General features: G+C 40.3%; 1 protein-coding gene across 1 annotated transcript in view; it reads right to left on the reverse strand.

Moving 5' to 3' along the window:
* Positions 1–27,834, reverse strand: part of CORIN (corin, serine peptidase) — a 233,592-nt gene that overhangs the window by 8,585 nt on the left and 197,173 nt on the right. Inside the window, exons 17-21 of the mRNA XM_068974946.1 lie at positions 21,442–21,558; positions 18,799–18,848; positions 18,469–18,643; positions 4,648–4,919; positions 2,448–2,581 (exon numbers count right to left, since the gene is read on the reverse strand). Of these exons, the coding sequence (XP_068831047.1) occupies positions 2,448–2,581; positions 4,648–4,919; positions 18,469–18,643; positions 18,799–18,848; positions 21,442–21,558 (748 nt within the window). The remainder of the gene's footprint in view (positions 1–2,447; positions 2,582–4,647; positions 4,920–18,468; positions 18,644–18,798; positions 18,849–21,441; positions 21,559–27,834) is intronic.

Raw genomic sequence — 27,834 nt, forward strand, 5'->3', positions numbered from 1 at the left:
AGACCCACGTCCATCGAGTCAGTGATGCCATCCAGCCATCTCATCCTCTGTTGTCCCCTTCTCCTCCTGTCCCCAATCCCTCCCAGCATCAGAGTCTTTTCCAATGAGTCAGCTCTTTGCATGAGGTGGCCAAAGTACTGGAGTTTCAGCTTTAGCATCATTCTTTTCAAAGAAATCCCAGGGCTGATCTTCTGAATGGACTGGTTGGATCTCCTGCAGTCCAAGGGACTCTCAAGAGTCTTCTCCAACACCACAGTTCAAAAGCATCAATTCTTCGGTGCTCAGCTTTCTTCACAGTCCAACTCTCACATCCATACATGACCACTGGAAAAACCATAGCCTTGACTATATGGACCTTAAGGTTGGTTTAATATTGCTCAATTCTTTTAGTTTTTGCTTGTCTGAGAAATTCTTTATCTTTTTTTATTCTAAATGATAATCTTTCTGGGTAGAGTATCCTAGGTTGAAAATTTTCTCTTTCAGGTTTGAATATATGATGCCATTTCCTAGAAGTGGTGATCATCATATTAATAACTTACCAATGCTATAAACCTAACTAATGAGAAGCCCTGGTGGCTCAGTGGTAAAGAATCTGCCTGCCAAGACAGGAGACATGGGATCAAACCCTAGGTCAGGAAGAGCCCTTGGAGGAGGAAATGGCAACCCACTCCATATTCTTGCCTGGAAACATCCATGGACAGAGGAACCTGGTGGGCTACAGTCCATGCAGTTGCAAGGAATCAGACACAAGTGAGCACACAAGCCTAGCTAATAAGCATAGGCCTTTCAAGGGGCTGACTAAATTGTTCTGTCTGAAAGCCTTATTGATTTTTAAGCAAAATTTACTGGAAACATTTTGATTAGACATATTCCAGTTTTTCATCTCCTCTTATAAAAAAAATTAAGATATTTATGCTGTGCTACACAACTTAGTGACCAAACCACCACTACCACCACTTATTTATGCTAGTTATTAAAATGGGATATGTTTACAGCATCCCTACATTTCCAGATCAGAAACTTAGCCACATAATTATTTAGAATCTATTTTTTGGAGGATTCTGTCTAATGTCTACAGAAGTAGGAGCTATTTTTACCATAAAGGGGCCAAAAGTCCACTTGGATAATGAGAAAAACTTCACATGAAAGCAAAATCTAAGGGCTATAAATAAAGGAGTCTTCAAAAGAATGAGCAATTGCTTCCAGCTAGAGGGGAACATAGGATCCCCTTAAGAGTAGAGTTTGAGCTAAGCTTAGTGAGACAGGTGGACATGTTAGCTGGGAAACAAGTGAAGCAGCAGCAATTTGAAATGAAAGAAGGATACAGATAAAGGCACAATTTGGTCCTCTTTTCCTCTTCATAATACTGGACTTCAGGCCAAAGTTTGTTTGGTTTCAACATCGAGTCCCATTATTTCTAGACCTTAACAGAGGACCATGGCCTCCGATGTGTCCTATTGATGCAGTTAAGGAAGATAATGAGAGGTTCTGATGAATAATTTTGCTCTGCTGCTTGCTAAGTCACTTCAGTTGTGTCCGACTCTGTGTGACCCCAGAGACGGCAGCCTACCAGGCTCCCCCATACCTGGGATTCTCCAGGCAAGAACACTGGAGTGGGTTGCCATTGCCTTCTCCTAGACTTGGTAAAAAAAACGTAGCCTTTTGTCTCTCTTCTTTTCTACCTGAGGTTTTGTTAGAGAGCATCTGGTATGTGTTTAAGATGCCCACAGTGTGGAACTGCCACCACCAAAGAAGTTGACAGGACCCAATTATTATTATTATATGAGCACGACTACACCCATGTCTATGTTGGGCCTGAATTTGTCTTTCAAAAATCAACCTTCCGTCCCCTCCCTTTAGTAGTTACCATTTCATTTTACAGTTGAGGTTAGGTCAGCCTGGCAAAAAACAAACTGTTTTGCTTTGGTTTTTAAAAGACTTTCATTCAACTTGAAGTAAGAGAAAAATAGAATTGAATAAAAAAGCAACGCAAAATTAGACTAAGACAAACTTGAACATTTGCAGTGCACTGTGGAGCATCCATGTCTATGAAAGGACATAGAGCTCTCTGTAGAGAGCTGTCCTGAGGCATGAGTTTTTGGTGAGCCTCTGGGTCATGTTGGCAACACAGAGAAATGTGTTCACATTAATCCTTGCTTCTAGGATAGTTAGTGGCCAAGCACATTCATAACTTCATTCTACCACCTTAGTCCTGGGTGATAGGGGGTAAATTACTTAACCTCTATGGTCCCTTGTTTTCCACAAGTGATGATTATGAGAATTCAGTGAGTTATTAAAAAGTATTTAGAAGAGATACTGGAAACATCTGATAAGTTATTTTCAAAAAAACTTTCCCAAAGAGCCACACATGAATAATAATGAGCTTATATGGACCCACTGAACCTATTGCAGAATTGAATCTCTTTGGTAAGCACAGAGCAACTTACCATGCACGAGTCAACTGTACCAGACTCATAGCCAGCACAGATCATCCGGTTGGTGATGGTCTTCATGTCAAAGTAGGACTGACACTGCTCCAGAGAAATAATGCGTACTTCTCCCTCTTGCAGCTTAAAAGGCACTGGATTTTTTTAAAAAAGAGAAAGAAATAAAACATGAGGGTAAAATGACTCAAAAATTAGGCTAGTCATATAGGAAATCATTACATGTTTATATCAAGAAAACCATATTCTTAGAATGTTATTTCAAAGACAAAGCTCATTTAGAATCAAAATTTTCCAATTAGAAGTGCTGATAGCAGTCATTCCATTAGTCAAGTGCCTCCATTTTGTTAATGAGGAAATGGAGGCACAGACTGGTTAAGTAACCTGGCTCATGGTTTCCCTTTTTTTACAAATGGGTTTTCTAATTTATTTTTTGTGTTTTGGTTGCACTACACAGCATGCAGGATGGATCCCCCACCAGATATGGAACCCAGGCCTCTGCAGTGTAAGCACTGAATCTTAACCACTGGCCCCACCAGTGGTTACTGGTGGAAATTGCCTCCCTCTCTTATTACATGTGGCAATAAACAATAGGTATTACAATGAAAATAATCGAGCCAGAGCTCTGCCCCAGATGGGAGGCTGCCAGCTCTGTGACAGCTCAGCATGTGAGTCCATTCTGCTAAAGTTCAGATCATCTGTTCAGAGTAACAGGGGAATGGTTGTCCCATCCTTGGTTTAAACAATGTTGTCTCACCACGTGCTACAGTAGCCATCATTAGATCAGAACCTTTAATCCTAGAAGATGTGTCAGAAAGATGTCCAAAGGGAAAAGTGTCCCTTAGTGTCAGCAGAGAAAATGTGTGAATTCCAGCTTGCCTGAAAGTTCTTGCCTGGGAAATCCCATGGACGGGGGCCCTGGCAGGCTACAGTTACAAAGAGTCAAACACGACTTGGTGACTAAACAGCAACAAAAGGTGGATAACAGGACACCGATATGTATCATCATCCCTGAGAGCTGCAGTACTACACTGACATAGTTGGCATGGCCAGTGCTTACTATTAAAGAAAATAGCAATTAAATTCTTACTCTAAACTTTCAACAGGTCAAGCAAAGTAAGAGCCCTTTACAGGCAGCTGAGAGACAGCAGTACAAATTTCTAAATTTTTGTATGTTCTCAATGGTGAAAAACAGTATTTCCTCTGAGATCAGAAACAAGACAAAAATGTCTACTTTTGCCACTATTATTCACCATAGTTTTGAAAGTCCTAGCCACGGCTATCAGAGAAGACAAAAGGAATCCACATTAGAAAAGAAGAAAAAACTCTCACTGTTTGCAAAGTCGCTCAGTCTTGTCCGACTCTTTGCGACCTCATGGACTGTAGCCTACCAGGCTCCTCCATCCATGGGATTTTCCAGGCAAGAGTACTGGAGTGGGTTGCCATTTCTTTCTCCAGGGGATCTTCCCAACCGAGGGATGGAACCCTGTCTCCCGTATTGCAGGCAGGTGCTTTAACTTCTGAGCTACCAGGGAAACCCTGATATTATACATAGAAAATTCTAAAGATGCTACCAGAAAACTACTAGAGCTAATCAATGAATTCAGTAAAGGTGCAGGATACAAAATTAATACACAGAAATCTCTTGGCTTCCTATACACAAACAACACAACAAAAGATCAGGAACAGAAATCAGGGAAATGATCACATTTACCATCTCATCAAAAAGAATAAAATACCTAGGAATAAACCTACCTAAGGAGACAAAAGACATGTACTCAGAAAACTATAAGACACTAATGAAAGAAATCAAAGATAACACAAACAGATGGAGAGATATACCACATTCTTGGATTGGAAGAATCAACATTGTCAAAATGACTATCCTACCTAAAGCAATCTAGATTCAATACAATCCCTATCAAGGCAGGGACAACTGATCTTGCATGTCAGCTCCAAGCATCTGTAGGGGCTCCCTGGAGAAATGAGGTATAGAGAGGGACTTCTGAGGTTTCATTTGGGTTTGCAAGTTTAAGTGCATGACGAAGTATTGACTTCTACAATTTGCGTGGAAGGGGGAGTGACACATGCCATTTGTGACTCTCTAAGTGAAAATGGGAAATGATTACCAAAGGTTAGGAAGTACCCTAGTGTTTTCCAGTTAAAAGCTGAAAGGTAAGTGCTCCCAAGAATCCTGACTTACTTTTGTTGCCCATGTGTCCCCAGCCTGTGATATAGCAGTAAGTATCAGGTTCTAAGGACTGATCCGGTCTGGGTAAGCAGACTGGTCGGACGTAGCTTGTTTCATTGATGTCTTGGCTTAGCTCCACTATGCTGATGTCATAGTCCACCAGCGCTCGACTGTAGCGAGGATGCAGGATGATGGTCTTCACAAGGCGCATCTGCATGAATGTTGATGGGTGGTCTAGGTTGTTGATGCCAAACACCACTTTCCAAACAGCAGCATTCTCTCTCCTAAAATAATGATCCAAGAGCTATTAGCATCTTAAACTGCGATTTATCTTTTAAAATTTATATATGATTTTTAAATATTTTTTTGTAAATAATGGCTCTTTCCACTCCCATATCCCACGTATTCTTATAAAAATTTATATAACCCTTGAGCAATTGGTAAATATCATATTGTTGTGGAAAGCAAAGCTTGGGCTTCCTAAATGGGGCTGCTCTGGAAAATAACACTTGTTCACTTTGAAAGGGAGACAGAGTAGTTACTTGCTTCATTGACTGGGAAAGATGATGAAAAGTCATGAAGAAGAGACAGGAGAAAAAAAAATAAAAGAGAATGAAAACCAGAGGTTAAGTGATCCCTCCAAGAAGGACCCAGTGCATCAGAGAAATGTCAAGTTTTCAAGGAAGGCTTCTGAAAATTTCAAGCTAGCAACTTAAAAAAAAGGTCACCTACAACTTATAATGGGTAGTCTCAGACATCACTGCTTTTGAACACTTGACAGGAATAGTCTATCTAATTCCACTTTAAAACACCTTCCCACTTGACTTCGAGAACTCCCCATGCTCCAGAATTTCCTCCTGTCTCTGGGACCCCTTCCTCTCTGTTGCGTCCTCCTTCTCTGCTCTCAATGTCTTCATTGAAGTGACCCAGAGCTCTGCCTTTAGTCTTCTCATTCTTCACTTACCCCTTTGAAGAGCTTACTTAGTCAGATGGCTTTAAATGCCACCCAAATGGCATTTGTAACTTTCAAATGTGTATCTCCAGCTCCATCCTCTCCTTTGAGCTATAGAATCCATTCTACAGTTATTTGCTATTTACAGCCACCCATTATGCAATATTGGATCATCTCTCTTACACACAGCACTGAATGCGTCAGCAAGTCTTCACTGCTCCACTTTCAAATATATCCTGAATCTTGTTTCCCCTTCTGCCACCGCTACAATCCTAATCTAAGCTACTCACCTCTCCCAAACGGTGGCCCTTCTTTTACTCTTAAGCCCATAACCCAGTCTCCTCACACAGAGTGACCTTTTAAAAAATAAAATTATATAAAATTTGTTTCCTGTTCATAATTCTTTTCAGATTCTTTTCCATTATAGGTCATTAAAAGATATTGAATATAGTTTCATGTGCTATACAGTAGGTCCTTGTATAGTCAGTATTTGAAAATAACTAAATAGAATATAGCCTTTAAAAATTATGAATTGCTATGTTGTACACCTGAAACTTATACTGTACATCAATTATACCTCAATAAAATTGATATTATTTGAATATATATAATACCCATATAGAGACAAATATAGCTCTATAGATATATAGATATTGTGCTGGGGATTTCAGTAACAAGCAAGAAAGATACAAACTTTAGGACTGAGTGAAGATATGCAATAAAAGAAACTATTATAATAAAATGCAAAAAGTGCTACAGCATGAACATTACAGGATAATGTTACAAAATTGTTTTACTTTTTTTTAATTTTACTTTACAGTACTGTATTGGTTTTGCCATACATCAACATGAATCCACCACGGGTGTCCATGAGTTCCCAATCCTGAACCCCCCTTCCACCTCCTTCCCCATACCATCTCTCTGGGTCATCCTAGCACACCAGCCCCAAGCATCCTGTATCCTGCGTCTAACCTAGACTGGCAATTCGTTTCTTACATGATATTATACATGTTGTTTTTCATTAAATAAAACCATCTGTTACAGAACATGTCATTCTTTCTCCTTTTTCTTCCTTCCTTCCCTCTCTCCCTTTCCCTGTTCCATTTTTCAGTTTAGAGGAGTAAGCATATGACCATCTGAGAAATTCAACACTCACTCAAATTCTATTGTTTAAGACATCTGAAATAGAACAATTATTGATCTCAAATGTCTACCTATTTAATAGCTTCTTACCTCAATTCAAAGCTACTAAATTTTGGTTACAAAAAATATTCATCTATCTGCTTAAATCACAGGTGGTATGACAAATAGTAGAACACTGCAAACTATTTGGAACAAAATGAAATTGAGTAAACTTTCCAGACTTGATTGCTATATCCCGGTTAATGTAATTCTAATAGTAAAACGTGTTAATAAAACTGATAAATGTTATTATATTCAGTAGCCTCTTGTGACACAAGCTACTGTCAGTTCAGTTCAGTTCAGTTCAGTCGCTCAGTCATGTTCAACTCTTTGCAACCCCATGAATCGCAGCACGCCAGGCCTCCCTGTCCATCACCATCTCCTGGAGTTCACTCAGACCCACGTCCATCGAGTCAGTGATGCCATCCAGCTATCTCATCCTCTGTCTTCCCCTTCTCCTCCTGCCCCCAATCCCTCCCAGCATCAGAGTCTTTTCCAATGAGTCAACTCTTCACATGAGGTGGCCAAAGTACTGGAGTTTCAGCTTTAGCATCATTCCCTCCAAAGAAATCCCAGGGCTATCTCCTCAGAATGGACTGGTTGGATCTCCTTGCTGTCCAAGGGACTCTCAAGAGTCTTCTCCAATACCACAGTTCAAAAGCATCAATTCTTCGGTGCTCAGCCTTCTTCACAGTCCAACTCTCACATCCATACGTGACCACTGGAAAAACCATAGCCTTGACTAGATGGACCTTTGTTGGCAAAGCAATGTCTCTGCTTTTCAATATGCTATCTAGGTTGGTCATAACTTTTCTCCCAAGGAGTAAGCGTCTTTTAATTTCATGGCTGCAGTCACCATCTGCAGTGATTTTGGAGCTCCCCAAAATAAAAGTCTGACACTGTTTCCTCTGCTTCCCTATCCATTTCCCATAAAGTGGTGGGACCAGATGCCATGATCTTCATTTTCTGAATGTTGAGCTTTAAGCCAACTTTTTCACTCTCTTCTTTCACTTTCATCAAGAGGCTTTTTAGTTCCTCTTCACTTTCTGGCATAAGGGTGGTGTCATCTGCATATCTGAGGTTATTGATATTTCTCCCAGCAATCTTGATTCCAGCTTGTGCTTCTTCCAGCCCAGGGTTTTTCATGATGTACTCTGCATAGAAGTTAAATAAGCAGGGTGACAATAAACAGCCTTGACGTACTCCTTTTCCTATTTGGAACCAGTCTGTTGTTCCATGTCCAGTTCTAACTGTTTCTTCCTGACTGTCATTATGGCATTAATACCCACCAAAAGCAAACAAACAAAAAAAAAAATCAAACAGGAAATTCATATACTTCAATATTCAGTAAGGACATTGTTCTATTTTCCTTTTTGTCAAGATCATGGCATCTGGTCCTATCACTTCATGGGAAATAGATGGAGAAACAGTGGAAACAGTGTCAGACTTTATTTTTTTGGGCTCCAAAATCACTGCAGATGGTGATTGCAGCCATGAAATTAAAGGACGCTTACTCCTTGGAAGAAAAGTTATGATCAACCTAGATAGCATATTCAAAAGCAGAGACATTTCTTTTCCAACAAAGGTCCATCTAGTCAAGGCTATGGTTTCTCCTGTGGTCATGTATAGATGTGAGAGTTGGATTGTGAAGAAAGCTGAGCGCCGAAGAATTGATGCGTTTGAACTGTGGTGTTGGAGAAGACTCTTGAGAGTCCCTTGGACTGCAAGGAGATCCAACCAGTCCACTGAAGGAGATCAGCCCTGGGATTTCTTTGGAAGGAATGATGCTGAAGCTGAAACTCCAGTACTTTGGCCACCTCATGCGAAGAGCTGACTCATTGGAAAAGACTCTGATGCCGGGAGGGATTGGGGGCAGGAGGAGAAGGGGTCGACAGAGGATGAGATGGCTGGATGGCATCACTGACTCGATGGACTTGAATCTGAGTGAACTCTGGGAGATGGTGATGGACAGGGAGGCCTGGCGTGCTGCGATTCATGGGGTCACAGAGTCGGACACGACTGAGCGACTGAACTGAACTGATAAGGGGAAAAATAAAGTCTCTTAAAATGTTTTTTCCAAGTCTAGAAAACACCAGGGAAAACAATAACCTGTTGTTCAAAAGGGGTACATGAAGTGAGGGAGGTGTGTAGAAATGCTCTGTTAGTATATTAAGTGTGTGCTAGAAAGAATGAGTCACTCCCTTCTGGGTAGAAGCAAAAGAGGACACAGGGCTACATGAAGGCCACACGAATCCAGTTTCAGTAAAAAGTACCCAGTAGAGAAACACAGGAACAAGCTATGTTCATGTAGTCCTTTTAGAAAACAGTTAAGTTGGGCTACAAAGATGAAAACCCAAGTAGAGCAGCTGAAAATCTTCAGCATCAGGGGGATTTTTTCTCAGTGCTGTCAGACTTCAAAGCAACAGCAGGAAAAACTGGCCAATCCTTAAAGAAGTTTGTACAAACATCCTCATGAAGCCAGGTGAAAAAATTCACAATAACAATAAAAAATGACTGAGGAAGGTGTTAAGAGACATTTTTCTCCTTTAATTCTTGCTCTAGATGGCATTTCATTACCAGAAATTCACATTTAATTTGCTTCATGTTTATACTCCTGTCTTAACGATGAATAGACATTATAGATAATGTTGAGATAATATGATTTCAACTCCTAATTCTTCAGTGATCACTCTAGACAGAATACACAACTACTTATATACTTCAGATACATTATGATGTCCAGGGGAGTTTATACAGAATTGAAGGCACAAGGTCTCTGGACACAATAACCAATTTCAGTTTGCAATCTGCCACACTCAACTCTAGCTTAAACATAAACTCACCACATTTTCACTTAATTCAGCTGGCCAGGTTTAGAGATTATCTTCTATCTTTGCCTTTTCTTAAGAGCACAGAATTTCCCCTTTTTTTCATCCTGAGTTTAATTTGAATAACTTATACTATTTACCCTTTTTCAGAAAATAAAAATAATATTTATAATTAATATTTGTGATAGAAATCACTCTGTTTTACAAGACTTACTCCATAAATAGCACAGCCAGATGGTGACTTGGAAGTATTAATAGTTTGAATAGCATCATTGCTATTCTACAAATCTTAGAAGCCTCTTACTTTTAATATTGCACATGCCCTTGGTAATTTTTTTTAAAGAATTCTTGCAACACACACAGTGAATAGACTTGAGTGACCACAAAGCAAATGCATAAAGGGGCTGAGTATCAGTCAATAATAGCAGGTGTCAGACTACAAGACTTGCCGTCTCCAGGGCCATCTGCCTCTCAGCTCCCACTCATGGTTGTTGTGTTGGAATGTCCAGTGAGAACTGACCTTCAAATCGCTTCAGAGAAGCCAGAGTTCTGGATTTTATGTAAAGCATACATAGTTTGAAGTGCTGACTGAAAGTTTTTAAATGCATCCAACAAGCAAAAGATATCAGATCTAGATTCTTCTTTTAGTGTAAGATCTCTGTGGTTTCCAAGTATTTCTACATGTCAGTTAAATCATCTTCTCACCAGTTATGAGGTGTAAATAGGAATGCTTATTCCATTTCACAGTAGAGAAAGCAGTGACTCAGAGCAGATGAGTGATTCATCTAAAGTCACAGAGATACTAAGTAACAGACCAGAAAGCCGTTAAACCTCTAACACAACCTTTATACTAAGCTTCTCTGAAACAAAGAGGAGAGGTCATAGGCATCAGCGCAGGAATCAGGTTTTGGCCACAGAGGGGAAAGCATGCATGATGGGTGGAGGCTGGCAGATGAGTGATAGGATGGCAGACATCAGGAAGATACCTTCTCTTTCCTGAATGTGTCCCCCAGATATGATGGAGATCTAGCCTTCAATGATGAACTTAAAGAAGTGAACAATTCTATTATCCCAGGGTCCAAAAAAAGCAAGAAAAGGGGATAGTCAGATACACATCCTAGACCTTGAGAATCAGATTTAAGAATATTTTGAAAAAAAGGACAATGTGTCCAGAGATTCTTAAAGCAAGTACAGCTAAACAGAGAGGGGAGAGTTTGAGTTTCAAATTCTGATTTACCATCACAAATTATTGTAGTAAGAAAATGAATCGGCTAATAAAGTAAATGTAGCAACATATGAATCTCAGAGCTTTGAAACTGGAAAGTTTATCACAGAACAGTGGCACAAAATTGCAGCAACTGTCAAAAAGTCTTAGTCATAGAACCCCCTTCCACCATTGCTGGGAATGTAAACTGGTACAGCAACTACAGAGAGCAGTATGGAGGTACCTTAAATAATGAAAACCAGAGCTACTGTATGATCCTGCAGTCCCACTCCTGGGAATATATCTGGAGAAAACCATAATTTGAAAAGATACATAAACCCCAATGTTCACTGACACACTCTTTGTAATAGCCAATACATGGACACAACCTAAATGCCCACTGACAGATGAATGGAGAAAGAAATATGAATAATAGTCATAAAAAGAATGAAATAAAATCATTTGCAGCAATATGGATGAAGTGAGAGATTATCATACTAAATCAGAAAGACAGATATCATATGATCCTGCTTATATGTAGAATCTAAAAATAAAGTATGCAAATGAATGTATAAACAAAACAGAAATAGACTCAGACACAGAAAACAAACTTATGGTTACCAAAGGGGGGAATAAATTAGGAGTTTGGGATTAATATATACACACAACATGTAAAATAGATAACCAACAAGGATGTACTATTTAAGAAGAGAACTATACTCAGTATTTTGTAATAATCTATAAGGGAAAAGAATGAAGAATATGTATATGTATAACTGAATCACTTGGCTGTACATCTGAAACAAACAAAACATTGTAAATTAACTTATTTCAATAAATTTTGTTTGTGGCCATGCTGTGTGGCTTGTGGGATGTTAGTTCCCTGACCAGTGATTGAATCTGGGCCCCTGGCAGTGGAAGAATGGAGTCCTAACCACTGGACCACCAGGGAATTCCTTCAATTCAGTTCAGTTCAGTCATGCAGTTGTGTCTGACTCCTTGGGACCCCATGGACTGCAGCACACCAGGCTTCCCTGTCCATCACCAACTCCCAGATTTTACTCAAACTCATGTCCGTTGGGTCAGTGATGCCATCCAGCCATCTCATCCTCTGTCGTCCCCTTCTCCTCCTGCCTTCAATCTTTCCCAGCATCAGGGTCCTTTCAAATGAGTCGGTTCTTTCCAAAAGGTGGCCAAAGTATTGGAGTTTCAGCTTCAGCATCAGTCCTTCAATGAATATTCAGGGCTGATTTCCTTTAGGATGGACTAGTTGGATCTCCTTATAGTCCAAGGGACTCTCAAGAGTCTTCTCCAACACCACACTTCAAAAGCATCAATTCTTCACTGCTCAGCTTTCTTTATAGTCCAACTCTCACATCCATACATGACCACAGGAAAAACCATAGCCTTGATTAGATGGACCTTTGTTGTAAGAGGGGGCTACCCCATGTCCAAGAGCAAAGGGAATTCTTTATACTTCAACAAATCAATCAATAGGGGGAACAAAAAGGAAAAATTAAAATGGCTCTTAGCAAAATAATGTGTGAGAAGAACAAGAAAAGAGGATTTCTATCTGGGTAAATAATTTAATATTAGTAGTAAACTAAAACAAAGCAAAACTATTTGAACTTTCCTTAACTTCTAATACCTTCATTCAAGGAGAATGATCTTCAGAGAACATCCCAGAAGATTCATCTTCCATGTGATTAAACTTTTAAGTGCTTAATACATTGAAGTGTAGAGTTGATGCCTGGTCTAAGACTATGGGAGGCGTCAGTAGCAGATAAGGTAACATTTCTAGTTCCACCATAGACTGGGTGGTTTAAACAACAAACAGTTACATCTCATAGTTGTTGAGGTTAGAAGACAAAGATTAGGACGCTAGCAGGGTCAAGTTTTGGTGAAGACTCTCTTCCTTGCTTATAGATGGTGATCTTGATGTATCTTTACAAGGCACAGGGAGAGAGGGCCAACTTTCTTGCTCTTCTAAGGACACTTATGCCATCATGGGGTTTTACCTTCATGACCTAATCACCTCTCAGGGGCCCCAACTCCTAATACCACCCTCTTGGGGGTTGGATATTCAACATGGAAACACAAATGTGCTGTCCATAACACACCTGGAGAACTTAAATGTTCAGTATTCTAAAAAAGGAGAAGCTGCAAAAAAAAAAAAGAGAGAGAGAAAGAGGTGGGTGGGGGGTAGGTCAGTGACATAAGGATTTTCTTTGTTGTTTTAGAAGAAAAGTGAATAAAGTATTTCAAAAAGGATGTAGCCCTCAAATACTGGGGAGGGTCCCAGTAAGTTGGAAACTGAAAATTGACCATTGGATTTGACAAGATGGAAGTCACTGAAGACTTTGGTAAGTGCCATTTCAAGTGACCTTGATGAGAGAGCAACCGCAGTGCCCTGAGGTGAGTATAGCAAGCATAGCAGTGGAGACAGCGACTGCAGGAAACTCTGAGGAGTTTTACTGTGAATAATAGCTGAAATGTAGCAATAATTGAAGAGGGGATGCGAAGTCAAGAGAAAGAGGTTTAAGTTGGAACACTGAGATATGTTTACTGAAGCAAATGATCCAGCAAAAGGAAAGAAACAGATGAAAAACAGCAGTGATAATTTGAAAAACCGTCTTTGGAAAGATGAATGGGAATATGGTTATCTTTAAATAGAAGCAAGGACACATCCTCCATCATTACTCAAGACAAAGGCTGGAACATGGCCACTGGCATAGATACCTTGTTGGGATTAGGGGTGCAACAAGGCCAAAGATATAATGTTTGTTTTCTCATGAAGAATGAGATGAGACCAGTGGAGGGTGAAGGAAATTTGGGGAGAGAGGAGAAGATGTCAAATAATTGAGAATGGAAAAGTGGCTTTACTGTGAACATATATTGATGGGTACCGCATTGTTAGATGCACATTTGAGATTCATGATCATACATTTGACACGAGCTTAGGTAGCAGTCAGGTGTGTGATTTTCTCCAGCAATGGCCAGCTGTTCGGCTACAGGTGCAGAGTATGTGAATAGGTAGCTGCAAGACTAGAAGAAACAATAACTACAAAGGTTGGAAGTGGGAGAACTCTTTAATGAGTTTCTGCAAGCCCCAGAAACTATAGGGATTGGCCCAAAGTTTAGGCCACCTGCTTGCCTAGATCCTAGACCCAGACATTTGCCACTGGAGTGGGTAGAATGCAGAGAATGCCTCTTTAGGGACAGAGAAGTTGGGAGCATGGAGTCAGGTCAGGGTCACCACAGTTGCTCACTCTCTGGTGATGCTGGAAAACGGCACCCCCAGGAGACATATGGATTCCAAATGGAGAATACCTGTTTTAGTGGCCATCAGTACTTGATGGGAATGGATCAAATCTCTCAAGGTGACAGAATGGAAAGAACAGACTGTAAATAACTGGCATCGTTTATAAGCACCTAGAAAATAAAGAAGTGACCATGAGGATACCATGTGGGCTCAGTAATAAAAAGTCAGACCCAGCCATCACTTCTTCTCCTGATTGTATTAAAACACTGTTAGATCAGGACAGGTGGGGGAGCACAAGGGTTTTGTTCTATGGGGAATGAGAAAGAGAGCTGTCCAGAGTATTATTAAGAGTCCAGTGGATGCTGAAAGTCAGACATGACACTAAACTGCATGGTTGGGTAAACGTCTCAGTTCTAAAGAGCATAAGATTGAACATGTGCTATTCACATTGCCTCTTAGTTAGAGGTCCACCTGATGTGTATGGCAGAAAGATGTAGGGGTAAAGAAGTTGAAGGTCCTGATGGGAGAACTGAAGTAATGATCCCAGGGAACTAGGTTAGCTGGGGAAAGAAAAAGAGATGAGGAAGAGGCAGATGGACTGAGATAATAGGAGACATACAAATAAGCAAATGCAAGTCTTGGGGTAAAGAACTGGTGTGGTAGAAATCAAGATTTGGTTTACCTGGCAGGGTTAAGGGTTGTGATCATATAGTAAAAGGATAGTTTTTCATGCAGGCTTCCTGGAGAGGAATCAGACACTTCTGAAAATTATGAGTTGTGTGCCAGCCTAGGAAGTTCATCCTTTAGTCTTTTGGAGATGGAATTAGGGAGGAAAATTGCTTGTTAAATTGCCCCTGAAACTCATTGTCTTCCTTTCTTGGAACTGTGGAAGTTTAATTTTTATTAGGGCATTTGTGACTTCATCTAATCCGCTTAGTACCTCATGTTTTTAATTTCCCTTTGGGATTTTTAAATACTTCTCCATGGAAGAGCAAGACAACATTGTCTCCCCCCTCCCCCATGAATATAATTGAAAGAGACAGGCTTGCAAAGACCTACTGACAGGTCACACTGGGCCCTGCCGAAGTATGGGATCCGGATATGAAGCAAATCCCATTAATTGTAACAATCAATGATTCCTCCAGAGAGTAAGGCTTACAATTAGAGGTTCTCAAAAACTTTTGAGGCCACTGGAGAGACTGTAAAACAGAATCAAAGACATAGCACCCATTCAAGCAAAGACTTGCTTGATATTGGGCAATTTCTAACTTTGTATGGATAGGCCAGGCCCCACTTGACATCTGTGAAATTCAGTGCTACAAAAGTTCATCAGGACTTTTGACAGAATACCTATGTTCTTAATTATAAACACATATTTCTTCTCTGTTGCAAGGTTCCTCCTTCACTTCACAGGTCTGTCAGTGGATTTGACGGAAAGAAGGAACTTGGATACCACATGTGGAAATGACAAAAGTGGCCCATGAACTGAATGAAATCGCGTATAAAGGGTGTTGTTCCTTTAAAGAGCTGTTGGATTCATTTAGGTAATCATCTTTTGATGAAGGCACTTGCTAGCACAATCTTCTGCTTATCAAGGAGTTATAAATCAGAACTGGAAAAGACATCTGGAAACATCTGGCCCCTTCCAAAGCAATAACATTCCAATGTATTTCCTGACATACTACACAGACTCTTCCTATCATTTGGTGTTGCTCTTACACATTAAAAGTTCTCAAGAGGAGGTTCTGGTTTGACTTTTTACATTATATTTTCCCCAAAAGAGCAATCAAATAGCTAGACATACACATTTCCCTTTTATAATCAATTCTCATGTTATATTCTAATTATTTGTTTAGATGTCTGTCTCCTCACTGGGTTAGAATTTCAAGAAATTAAAGATGTACTCATTTCTTTAACCCCCACATGAAGATGAATATATGTTCTGGGACTCTATCCTGTAGAAACAAGGGTACTAATAGGTGAGTAGCTTTGTATAAGAAGATGTATTGCAGTGTTGTTAAAATGAGAGTAAACTGGGACTAAGGTGAATGCCCATCAACTCAGGAATAATATTAATAGAAAAAGTTATTGTGAGTCTCTGTGATGGAGTGTCATTTAGCTTTGAAGAAGAATGAGCTTGCGCTGCATCCGTTGACTTGGAGGGGATGTCCATGATGTACTGCCACGTGAGAAAATCAACCGACAAACAAAAGTACAGAGTGCGACTTCAAATTGTAAAAATAAATGACACCCTGTGGAAAACAGGTGTTTATATCTGTGGAGGAACAATCGCTAGGGGTTACCTTGAGGGTGATGAGAAAGTATAAGAGAAAGAGTGTGGAAGGAGATAGAAATAGCAAAATGCAAAAATACGCCATAACACTAAGGGAAAAAGTCAGAATGCATGTTTATAGTAATAATATATTAAAAATAAATATTTACCTTTATTGATGTCTTCATTGGTATCAGGCATAATTCTTAAGGCATTACAGAGACTATTTCAGTTGATGCCTCCACCAACACTATGAGGTCGGGATTGTTATTTTCCTCATTTCACAGATGAGGAAACTGTAGCTCAGAGCAGTTTATAAATTGACCCATGGTCACACAGTAAATAGCAAAGCTGAGGAAATCCCCAGTGGCTCAGTGGTAAAGAATCTGCCTGCAATGCAGGAGACACAGGAGACCAGGGTCCAGTCCCTGGGTCAGGAAGATCCCCTGGAGAAGGATACGGCAACCCACCCCAGTATTCTTGCCAGGAAAATCCTATGGACAGAGCAGCCTACTACAGTCCATCCATAGTGCCACAAAGAGTGGGGCACGACTGAGTGACTGAGCACAGCGGAAAAATAATAGTAGACTTCCTACAAATTAGTCTGGTTAAATGACAATAACCAATTTAATGAAGTGATAGAATTGTGAGTTTTTGTTTTAAATATTTGTTATTATTTATTATTGCTGTGCTGTGCTTAGTCACTCAGTGATGTCCGACTCTTTGCAACCTCATGGACTGCCAGGCTTCTCTGTTCATGGGGATTCTCCAGGCAAGAATACTTTTAAATAAAGTAAAATTATTAAAAATAAAGGGAAGAAATGGGAAGGATAGTGGATTTTAAAACAAGTCCTCAAATACTTTGCCATTCCTCTCTGAGAGAAGAGCTCCATGTTTCCGCCCTTTGAATGTGAGTAGGGCTATGACAGCTCTCATCAACCCCATAGCAGAAGGGGGTTGTGCGTCTTTGGTGGCTGGATCAAAAAAGGTGACACAGCTTTCTCCTGACTTCCTATTTTGGGACTCTTGCTCTGGGGAATGCTAGCCACCAAGCTGTGAGTCCTGCTTGGCGAGAAACATAGGCCCCTGCCAACAGGCACAATCTGCTGCTGGATTTCAGATGGTTCCAGCCTCAGAACCTTAGAACCTTCCAGCAGAGGCCCCTGACATTGCCAAGCAGAGACAAACCACAAGCTATGTCCTGTCTGGATGTCTAACTTCCAGAATCCTCCATGGGCATAAAAAATGGTTGGGTTTCATTGTTACTATTGTTGTTATTGCTTGGTTAGGGTTTTGGGGTTTTGTTTTTTTTTTTTGCTTAAAAATTATATAATAACAATCTAAACCAACAAGGACCTTCTTCAGGGATGTTTGTCAATTTGACATAGGTTTCCCATTGATCTTATTTTTCTGCTCCTCTTAGGTATATTTTGATGATTAATTTTATGTGCCAACTGGCTGGACCATGGTGCCCCAACATTTGGCAGACCACCCTCCATAATGTGGGTGGGCCTTACCAGATCAGTTGGAGACCTTCATAGAACAAAGACTGATTCCCTCCCAAAGCAAGACAGAGTTGCCAGCCAGCACACTGCCTTTGGACTTTTACTGCAGCTCTTACCCGAGCCTCCTGCATGTCTGCCATCCCTTCAGACTTTAGATTCACCAAACCTCCAGTAACGTTTGCCAATTCCCTGAAAACTCTCTCACTGGTCTGTTTCTCTGGGCAGCCCTAATACAAATATTTTCTCTTTTACTCTGCTTCCCAAACTCCTCACCAATTCCTCTAGCCTCCTAATGTCACTATAGTATCCAAGTAAATCCCTGCTGTTTAACTTCATATGCATTTGATGTCTTTAAGAGGGCTAGAAAAGAGACTAATGCTGGCTGAAGAGTCAGTCTTCTTTACTTCCTTCTGCCCCTCCCTCTTCAGGACATAAATCATGATTAGTATACATCTATTGCCAATAAATGAGCATGATAACACCAAGGGCAGAAAAATCTAAGCAGATAAAGGCCTGGGAAGATCAACTGTGACTTCTGCATTGAATTACAGAATGACATATGCCTTTAAGAATGCCCAAATGACAAAAGATCAGATCCAGGCAGAGCAAAAGAAAAGGTGCAGCTTACCCCTCGAAGCAGTGGGCGACCGTCAGAACCCATTTCTTGGCAATGAGGACACAACCACAAATGTGCCCACTGGGTTCACTCTGCAGGGAACACTGCCAGGGCCACCTTCCTGGGCGACTCGTCCGGCCCCCTAGAATCCTCTTGTTCATCCGGGCAGCAGGGCGGCGCCCACAGTCTACCAAGGAGCAGGACAGAGGACAGACAGATGTGACTCACTGCCAAACCCAACTGGGTGCCTGCATCTTCGCTGTCATGTACACGAGATCATTTCTCCCCCTGAGCCAATCCAGTTAGGTTCAGATACCATTGTTACACCACGAATTCTCTCACCTTGTTTAGCACACAGAAGAGAAATCTTACTTCTGCTATAACAGGACTGCCTAGATTTGGAAACAAAAAAATGGCATAATATTAAGTTATGTATTTATTGTTTACTTCAAACACTTTACCAGTGGAAAGCAAGACGCAGGTTGTACTTAAGACAGGAACTCTCAAGTCAGGGCTGTGGTCAGCTATCACTTTGGGATGGAGGTATAGGAAGGATGTACTTTTTTGGTGTATTTAACATCATGATAATACAGTTTCACATTTGTGGGAAGCAAAACTCCAGTTAGCCAGGTTTCTCATATCACCTAAGCTGGTTGCACCACCCAGAATATAAATTCAATGATTTTCAAAGTAGAGAGAGGAAAAGGAAAGAACTAGTCTGCTTCTCAGAACATGTGGTGAGGAGGGAGCATGTCCAATCTTTATGCTTATAGAGAGGGCGTGCATGTCCAAAAGAAACTGAGAAATGGTTTGAGAGAAATAATGAATTACTTCAAAAAGTTAGAGACCAGACAAAGGAACTGAATATTTAGACTAGAAGAGAATCTTGTAGAGACTTTATTACCTTTTAAAAAACTGTAGTTGATTTACAATATTGTGTTAGTTTCAAGTATACCGCACTGTAATTCAGTTATTTTTTCTGATTCTATTCCATTATAGCTTATGATAAGATGTTGAATATAATCCCTCATGCCATACAGTAGATCTTTGTTGCTTATCTGTTTTATGTACAGTAGTTTGTACCTGTCAATCCCATATCCCTAATTTGTCTCTCCCTGCTTTCCCTTTCACCTTTAGTAACCATACATTTGTTTTCTATGTTGCTGAGAACTTTCAGTGTTAAACTATGTATCTATGATTAGCTGACAGGAAGAAGGGGGATTAAATTCATGCCATGTTACTCTAGGTGGCAGGATCAGAATCAATAGGTGGAATTTATAGAAACAATGCATCCAGGAAAGCAAAGATTTTTAAAAATCAGAGTTAAGTTTTAAAGGAAAACACACGGCCATGTTTAAGCATCTATCAATGTGGCTGCACAAGAGAATTCAGTTCAGGGCGTGATAGTTTATATCACAAGGTTCTCTGCTAAGCATTTATTCTACAATGCAAATTTAAAGGAAAAAAAACACTTTGAGACTAGATGTGCTTAGAATCCTTGATCTGTCAGAAAAAAAAAAAAAAACAACCCCAAGTATTAATTTCCACATTCCTTTTTGAAGACCTGCTATATTTTCTTTTGTTGCTAAATTTGCATGGGGACCTGTATATACAATAAATTATATAATACAAAAAAAGCACATACATGTTTTACCTTCCCATAACCTGAAGTCCTATCTCTTCCTCACTCTCGTCTCATTATCCTTAGTTTCTTTGTAGCATTTCCAAATATGCGAAATTCATTCTGTTTCTTATTGCTTATACTCTCTCTTTTCACCTCTAAGGTGTATGTTTCCTGAGACCAGGGTTCTTGTCCCCCTTATCACTTCTACATCCCTCAGAGCTCAACAATAAACCTGGCATAGAAAAAGATAGCAATAATAAGCTGTTATCTATTAGATCTTAAAATCATAGCTTTTAGGAATACGGAAAGATCAAAGACTATCTGTCTTAACTCTTTTATTTTAAAAGGAAATTGAGGTTGTGTGGGATCACACATCTAGGTAGTAAGGCAAGACTAGAATTAGATCCACTGACTTCCCATTTCAAGTCACTTTATCCATCTATCCATCAATCTACCGACCTAGAAGGGCTTTCCTGGAAGTTCCAGTTTGGAAAAACAAGCCACTCCGTTGGAAGATTCAGGTCATTGTTTTGGAGAAAGTGCTTCAGTTGACAGCTTTTCAGAAATTTGGACACAGTTTTGTCTATAGGGAAAATGTCAAGACGTCTAAAGAAAAATGACCCACCTTTTAATTTTCTTCTTTGAAATTCTTAAGAGGTGGTTTCTCTAGCACTAATTAAAAGATTTGGAGTCATAAAAACTTGTTTTGAGTTCAGAGAATAGCACTTACCATTTGTGGGCTGTGAATCTGAGCAAGTTTTATGTAAATATTCTATAGCTATGTCCCTGTAATGTCATAATCACTAAATGTGTTAATTCCCTCAATGTATCTTTCTCCTGCACCCCTGCCCATAGATGAGGGAGGCAACGCTTAACATTCCACAACCTTTTTTAGGGGAAATTTTTCAGAAGTAAATTTTCGAGGTTACTTGATTACACTTTCTTTGTGTGTCTGTTTTTTTTCTCAGACTCTCTGAGTTTTATCAGCTGTCATGACTTCAATTTCCTCTGTTAACTAGTTCCATGTAGCATCTGTAGGAATTGTAGACATTAAGAATTTATTTCAAACAGGATGTGAAAAACACTCCAAGATTAGAACCCAAGTTCCGCATCCTACACTATGATAGTTTCTGTAATCATAATAAAAAAATGCAATTAGCCAAAAGAAAAAGACGTATGTCTACAAAGAAGGAAAAAAGCCAAATGATGTTGAAATACAAATGTCCTTAGGTAGTCTATGCAAGTTCCTGTTTGATGTGATACATGTAGAATACCTTAGATTTGAAACAGAAGCAGGGCCCTGATGATAGACCTTTGCTCCATAATCCACTCTACACAGCTCTAGTGATGGGTTGTCTTACCCTTTTACCAGTAGTTCATGCAAAGTTGCTGCATTAAGGCTCTCCCAGTTGGAGCGTAATGTAAGCCACTGTTGGTCTTGCTCCTGTTCCTCTATCAATTTGGTCACAGATGGTTCGCTAATAGAAAGACAAATACCAGATAAATATTCTAATACAATGATCTTTGACAAAGCAATATCATTACTGAGCACTTACTTTCAGTGGTAAAGAATCTGCCTGCCAATGCAGAAGATGCGGGCTCGATCTCTGGGTCAGGAAGATCCCCTGTAGAAGGAAATGGCAACCCACTCCAGTATTCTTGCCTGGAGAATTCCAGGGACAGAGGAGCCTGGGGGGCTATGTCCATGAGGTCATTAAGGAGTCAGATAAGACTTAGTGACTAAACAACAGCAATAACAACTCTTACAAAAAAGCAGCGTTAAATTAATAGTCAATATTTCAAGAGGGGAATTAGTATTCAAAAAAGTTTGCTATGGAATGTGATCAGCAAGAGAAGTTACTGAAAGTATCCTGAAGCAATAAAGATCCACAATGTCACAGCTATTTTAGTCACTCTCTGCTGTAATCTATTTGTACATCTGAGGTGTTGGAATTCTAACATACGCCATGTAAAAGCCAATACCTGAAAAACAAGAGCAAGTTTAGGCAGGAATCAAAAAAAAGTAAATAAAATTTAATTGCCTGGAGTATTTTTTCATCTTCTTTTCTTATCTAGTGTAATCTTTCAATAAAGCAATATCTTATAATAAGTAATAAGTAGAGAAAATCAATGGCTATTTAGTGTTTGCTTAGACAGTATAAAATTGTAAGTGGAATTTTTTCAACATACTGCAAAATCTTTATGCACTAAAAATTAGGAAGGACTCTAAAAAGCAGAGATAGGGGTGAGCATCATTTTGCTGTTTACCTATATCTCACTCAGCTTCCACCAGTACTCTGCTTTGAATACCTCATTCAGGTATCACATAAATACAGTTGCCCTGTAGCCAAGCTTGAAAATTTTAAATTTCAAAAATGTCTGGGTTTTTATGTAAAATATCCGATATTTCAAGAAATAGTTGGTTCACTTAGGCAATCCATATTTGACGAAAATCTTTTGGATCTTTTTCACATGATGTTATCACGGCTCGATGAGGTGGTGGAATTCATTTTAGACAGGAGAAAGGGGGTTTCCTTCTGAATCTGGAAGAAAGTAGGAGAGAAGGAAGTAGGTACTTGGATTTGGAGATGGGGAGAGAATTCAAGAGAATTCATGAGAGAATGCAAATCAGATAATCAGATCAGTTAAGTTCAGTTCAGTCCCCCAGTTGTATCCAACTCTTGTGACCCCATGGACTGCAGCATGCCAGGCTTCTCTGTCCATCACCAACTCCAGGGGTTTATTCAAACTCACGTCCATTGAGTCAGTGATGCCATCCAACCATCTTATCCCCTCTCGTCTCCTTCTCCTCCCACCTTCAATCTTTCCCAGCATCAGGGTCTTTTCAAATGAGTCGGTTTTTTGCATCAGTTGGCCAAAGTATTGGAGTTGCAACTTCAGCATCAATCCTTCCAATGAATATTCAGGACTGATTTTCTTTAGGATGGACTGGTTGGATCTCCTTGACGTCCAAGGGACTGTCAAGAGTCTTCTCCAACAACATAGTTCAAAAGCATCAATACTTCGGTGCTCAGCTTTCTTCACAGTCCAACTCTCACATCCATATATGACTACTGGGAAAACCATAGCTTTGACTAGATGGATCTTTGTTGACAAAGTAATGTCTCTGCTTTTTAATATGCTGTCTAGGTTGGTCATAACTTTTCTTCCAAGGAGAAAGCGTCTTTTAATTTCATGGCTGCAGTCACCGTCTGCAGTGATTTTGGAGCCCAGAAAAATAAAGTCTGTCACTATTTCCACTATTTCCCCATCTATTTGCCATAAAGTGATAGGACCAGATGACATGATCTTAGTTTTCTGAATGTTGAGTTTTAAGCCAACTTTTTCACTCTCCTCTTTCACTTTCATCAAGAGGCTTTTTAGTTCTTCTTCACTTTCTGCAATAAGGATGTTGAGATCTGCATATCTGAGGTTACTGATATTCCTCCCGGTAATCTTGATTCCAGCTTCTGCTTCCTCCAGCCCAGCATTTTGCATGATGTACTCTGCATATAAGTTAAATAAGAATGATGATAATATACATCCTTGATGTACTCCTTTCCCGATTTGGAACCAGTCTGTTGTTTCATGCCCAGTTATAACTGTTGCTTCTTGACCTACAAACAGATTTCTCATAAGGCAGGTCAGGCGGTATGGTATTCCCATATCTAAGTATTTTCCATAGTGTATTGTGATCCACAGAGTTAAATGCTTTGGCATAGTCAATAAAGCAGAAGTAGATGTTTTTCTGGAACTCTCTTGCTTTTTCAATGACCCAGTGGATGTTGGCAATTTGATCTCTGGTTCCTCTGCCTTTTCTAAAACCAGCTTGAACATCTGAAAGTTCACGGTTCATGTACTGTTGAAGCCTGACTTGAAGAACTTTGAGCATTACTTTACTAGCGTGTGAGATAAGTACAACTGCGTGGTAGTTTAAGCATTCTTTGGCATTGCCTTTCATTGGGATTGGAATGAAAATTGACCTTTTGCAGACCTGTGGCCACTGCTGAGTTTTCCAAATTTGCTGGCATATTGAGCTCAGTATTTTCACAGCATCATCTTTCAGGATTTGAAATAGCTCAACTGGAATCCCATCACCTCCATTAGCTTTGCTCATAGTGATGCTTCCTAAGGCCCATTTGACTTTCAATTCCAGGATGTCTGGCTCTAGGTAAGTGATCACACCATCGTGGTTATCTGGATCATGAAGATCTTTTTTGCATAGTTCTTCAGGGTATTCTTGCCACCTCTTCTTAATATCTTTTGTTTCTGTTGGGTCCATACCATTTCTGTCCTTTATTGTGCCCATCTCTGCATGAAATGTTCCCTTGATATCTCTAATTTTCTTGAAGAGACCTCTAGTCTTTCCCATTCTATTGTTTTCCTCTATTTCTTTGCACTGATCACCGAGGAAGGTTTTCTTATTTCTCCTTGCTATTCTTTGGAACTCTGCATTCAAACGGATATAGCTTTCTTTTCTTCTTTGCCTTTTGCTTCTCTTTCTTTTCATAGCTCTTTGTAAAGCCTCCTCAGACAACCATTTTGCCTTTTTGCATTTCTTTTTCTTGGGGATGGTCTTGATCACTGCTCCCTGTACAATGTCATGAACGTCCATCTATCGTTCTTCAGGCACTCTGTCTATCAGATCTAATTCCTTGAATCTATTTGTCCTTCTACTGTATAATTGTAAAGAAATTTATGTAGGTCATACTTGAATGGTCTAGTGGTTTTCCCTACTTTCTTCAATTTAAGTCTGAATTTGACAATATGGAGTTCATGATCTGAGCCACAGTCAGTTCCCAGTCTTATTTTTGCTGACTGTATAGAGCTTCTCCATCTTTGGCTGTAAAGAATATAATCAATCTGATTTCACTGTTGGCCGTCTGGTGATATCCATGTGTAGAGTCTTCTGGAAGAGGGTGTTTGCTATGACCAGTGTGTTCTCTTGGGAAAACTCTATTAGCCTTTGCCCTGCTTCATTCTGTACTCCAAGGCCAAATTTGCCTGTTACTCCAGGTATTTCTCGACTTCCTACTTTTGCATTGTGGTCCCCTATAATGAAAAGGACATCTTTTGAGGGGAGTTAGTTCTAGAAGGTCTTGTATGTCTTCATCAGTTCAGTTCAGTTCATTTCAGTTGCTCAGTCGTGTCTGACTCTTTGCAACCCCATGAATCACTGCATTCCAGGCCTCCCTGTCCATCACCAACTCCCGGAGTTCACTCAAACTCATGTTCATCGAGTCAGTGATGCCATCCAGCTATCTCGTCCTCTGTCGTCCCCTTTTCCTCCTGCCCCCAATCCCTCTCAGCATCAGGGTCTTTTCCAATGAGTCAACTCTTCGCATGAGGTGGCCAAAGTATTGGAGTTTCTGCTTCAGCATCAGTCCTTCCAATGAACACCCAGGACTGATCTCCTTTAGGATGGACTGGTTGGACCTCCTTGCAGTTCAAGGGACTCTCAAGAGTCTTCTCCAACACCACACTTCAAAAGCATCAATTCTTTGGTGCTCAGCTTTCTTCATAGTCCAACTGTCACATCCATACATGACCACAGGAAAAACCATAGCCTTGACTAGATGGACCTTTGTTGGAAAAGTAATATCTCTGCTTTTCAATATGCTATCTAGGTTGGTTATAACTTTTCTTCCAAGGAGTAAGTGTCTTTTAATTTCATGGCTGCAATCACCATCTGCAGTGATTTTGAAGCCCCAAAAAGTAAAGTCTGACACTGTTTCCACTGTTTCCTGATCTATTTTCCATGAAGTGATGGGACCAGATGCCATGATCTTTGTTTTCTGAATGTTGAGCTTTGAGCCAACTTTTTCACTCTCCTCTTTCACTTTCATTTAGAGGCTCTTTAGTTCTTCTTCACTTTGTGCCATAAGGGTGGTGTCATCTGCATATCTGAGGTTATTGATATTTCTCCCGGCAATCCTGATTCCAGCTTGTGCTTCTCCCAGTCCAGCGTTTCTCATGATGTACTCTGTATAGAAGTTAAATAATAAGCGGGGTGACAATATACAGCCTTGATGTACTCCTTTTCCTATTTGGAAGCAGTCTGTTGTTCCATGTCCAGTTCTAACTGTTGCTTCCTGACCTGCATATAGGTTTCTCAAGAGGCAGGTCAGGTGGTCTGGTTTTCCCACCTCTTTCAGAATTTTCCACAGTTTAAGTTCAGTTGCTTCAGCATTACTTGTCGGGGCAGAGAGTTGGAATACAGTGATATTGAATGGTTTGCCTTGGAATCGAACAGAGATCATTCTGTCATTTTTGAGATTGCATCCAAGTACTGCATTTCAGACTTTTTTGTTGACTATTACAGCTACTCCATTTCTTCTATGGGATTCTTGCCTACAGTAGTAGAAATGATGGTCATCTGAGTTAAATTCACCCATTCCAGTCCATTTTAGTTCGCTGATTCCTAAAATGTTGATGTTCATCTTGCCATCTCCTGTTTGACCACTTCTAAGTTGCCTTGATTCATGGACCTGACATTGTTGGTTCCTATGCAATATTGCTCTTTACAGCATCAGACTTTACTTCCATCACCAGTCACATCCACAGCTGGGTGTTGCTTTTTCTTTGGCTCTATCCCTTCATTCTTTCTGGAGTTATTTCTCCACTGATCTCCAGTAGCATACTGGGCACCTACCGACCTGAGGAGTTCATCTTTGAGTGTCCTATCTTTTTGCCTTTTCATACTGTTCATGTTTGGGTGTCTGCTGCCGGGGCAGGGGCTCTGGGTGCAGTAGACACGGGCATAGCATAAGACCTCTTGGAGGAGGTCTCCGTTAACCCCACCAAAGCCACCAGAACTTACACTGGACTGTGGAAACAGACTCTTGGAGGGCACAAACAGAATCTCGTGTGCACCAGGAGCCAGGAGAAAGAAGCAGTGACCCCGCAAGAGGCTGACCCAGAATTGCCCATACACGTCCAAGAGTCTCTCACGGAGGTGTGGGTTGAGGGCATTGAGTGTAGCAGTGCCTGCATGGGACCTTTTGAAGGAGGTCGCCATTATCTTCATTACCTCTACCATAGTTTGGCCTCAGATTAAATAACAGGGAGGGAACACAGCCCCACCCTTCAACAGAAAATTGGATTAAAGATTTACTGAGCCCATCAGAACAAGACCCAGTTTCCCCCTCAGTCAGTCTCTCCCATCAGGAAGCTTCCATAAACCTCTTATCCTTCTCCATCAGAGGGCAGACAGACTGAAAACACACAATCACAGAAAACTAACCATTCTGATCACATGGACCACAGTCTTGCCCAACTCAATGAAACTGTGAGCCATGCCACGTAGGGCCATCCAAGTCAGACAGGTCATGGTGGAGAGTTCTGACCAAACGTGGTCTACTGGAAAACGGAATGGCAAACCACTTCAATATTCTTGCCTTGAGAACCCCATGAACAGTATGATAATCAGATAGTCTCTACTTTTCATTTCAAGAAGAAGGGGAGATCCTCAGATGAAAGATGTGGGGGAGGGGCAGTGGCAGGGGGTGTGCAATGGTGAGGAAACTGACGTGTATATGAAGTTGCTCCCTGGTGGAGGTATTTAGAAAAACATATCAAAGATAAAAGTATGGTGAGCAGCAGTGAGGATTCAAATGAACCTGGAAACCTTGAAGTGGTAGTAGCACTAAGTCTGAGCTTAGCAACTTGCTCTTTTGATAATGGAATGTCTTTTTTTTATTTTTATTTTTGCAAAAACAGAGAGAGAGAGCACAGAAAGGGAAGGAAAGTTAGAT

This window comes from Capricornis sumatraensis, chromosome 7, assembly GCF_032405125.1.
Source record: "Capricornis sumatraensis isolate serow.1 chromosome 7, serow.2, whole genome shotgun sequence".
NCBI classification, from domain to species: Eukaryota; Metazoa; Chordata; class Mammalia; order Artiodactyla; family Bovidae; genus Capricornis; species Capricornis sumatraensis.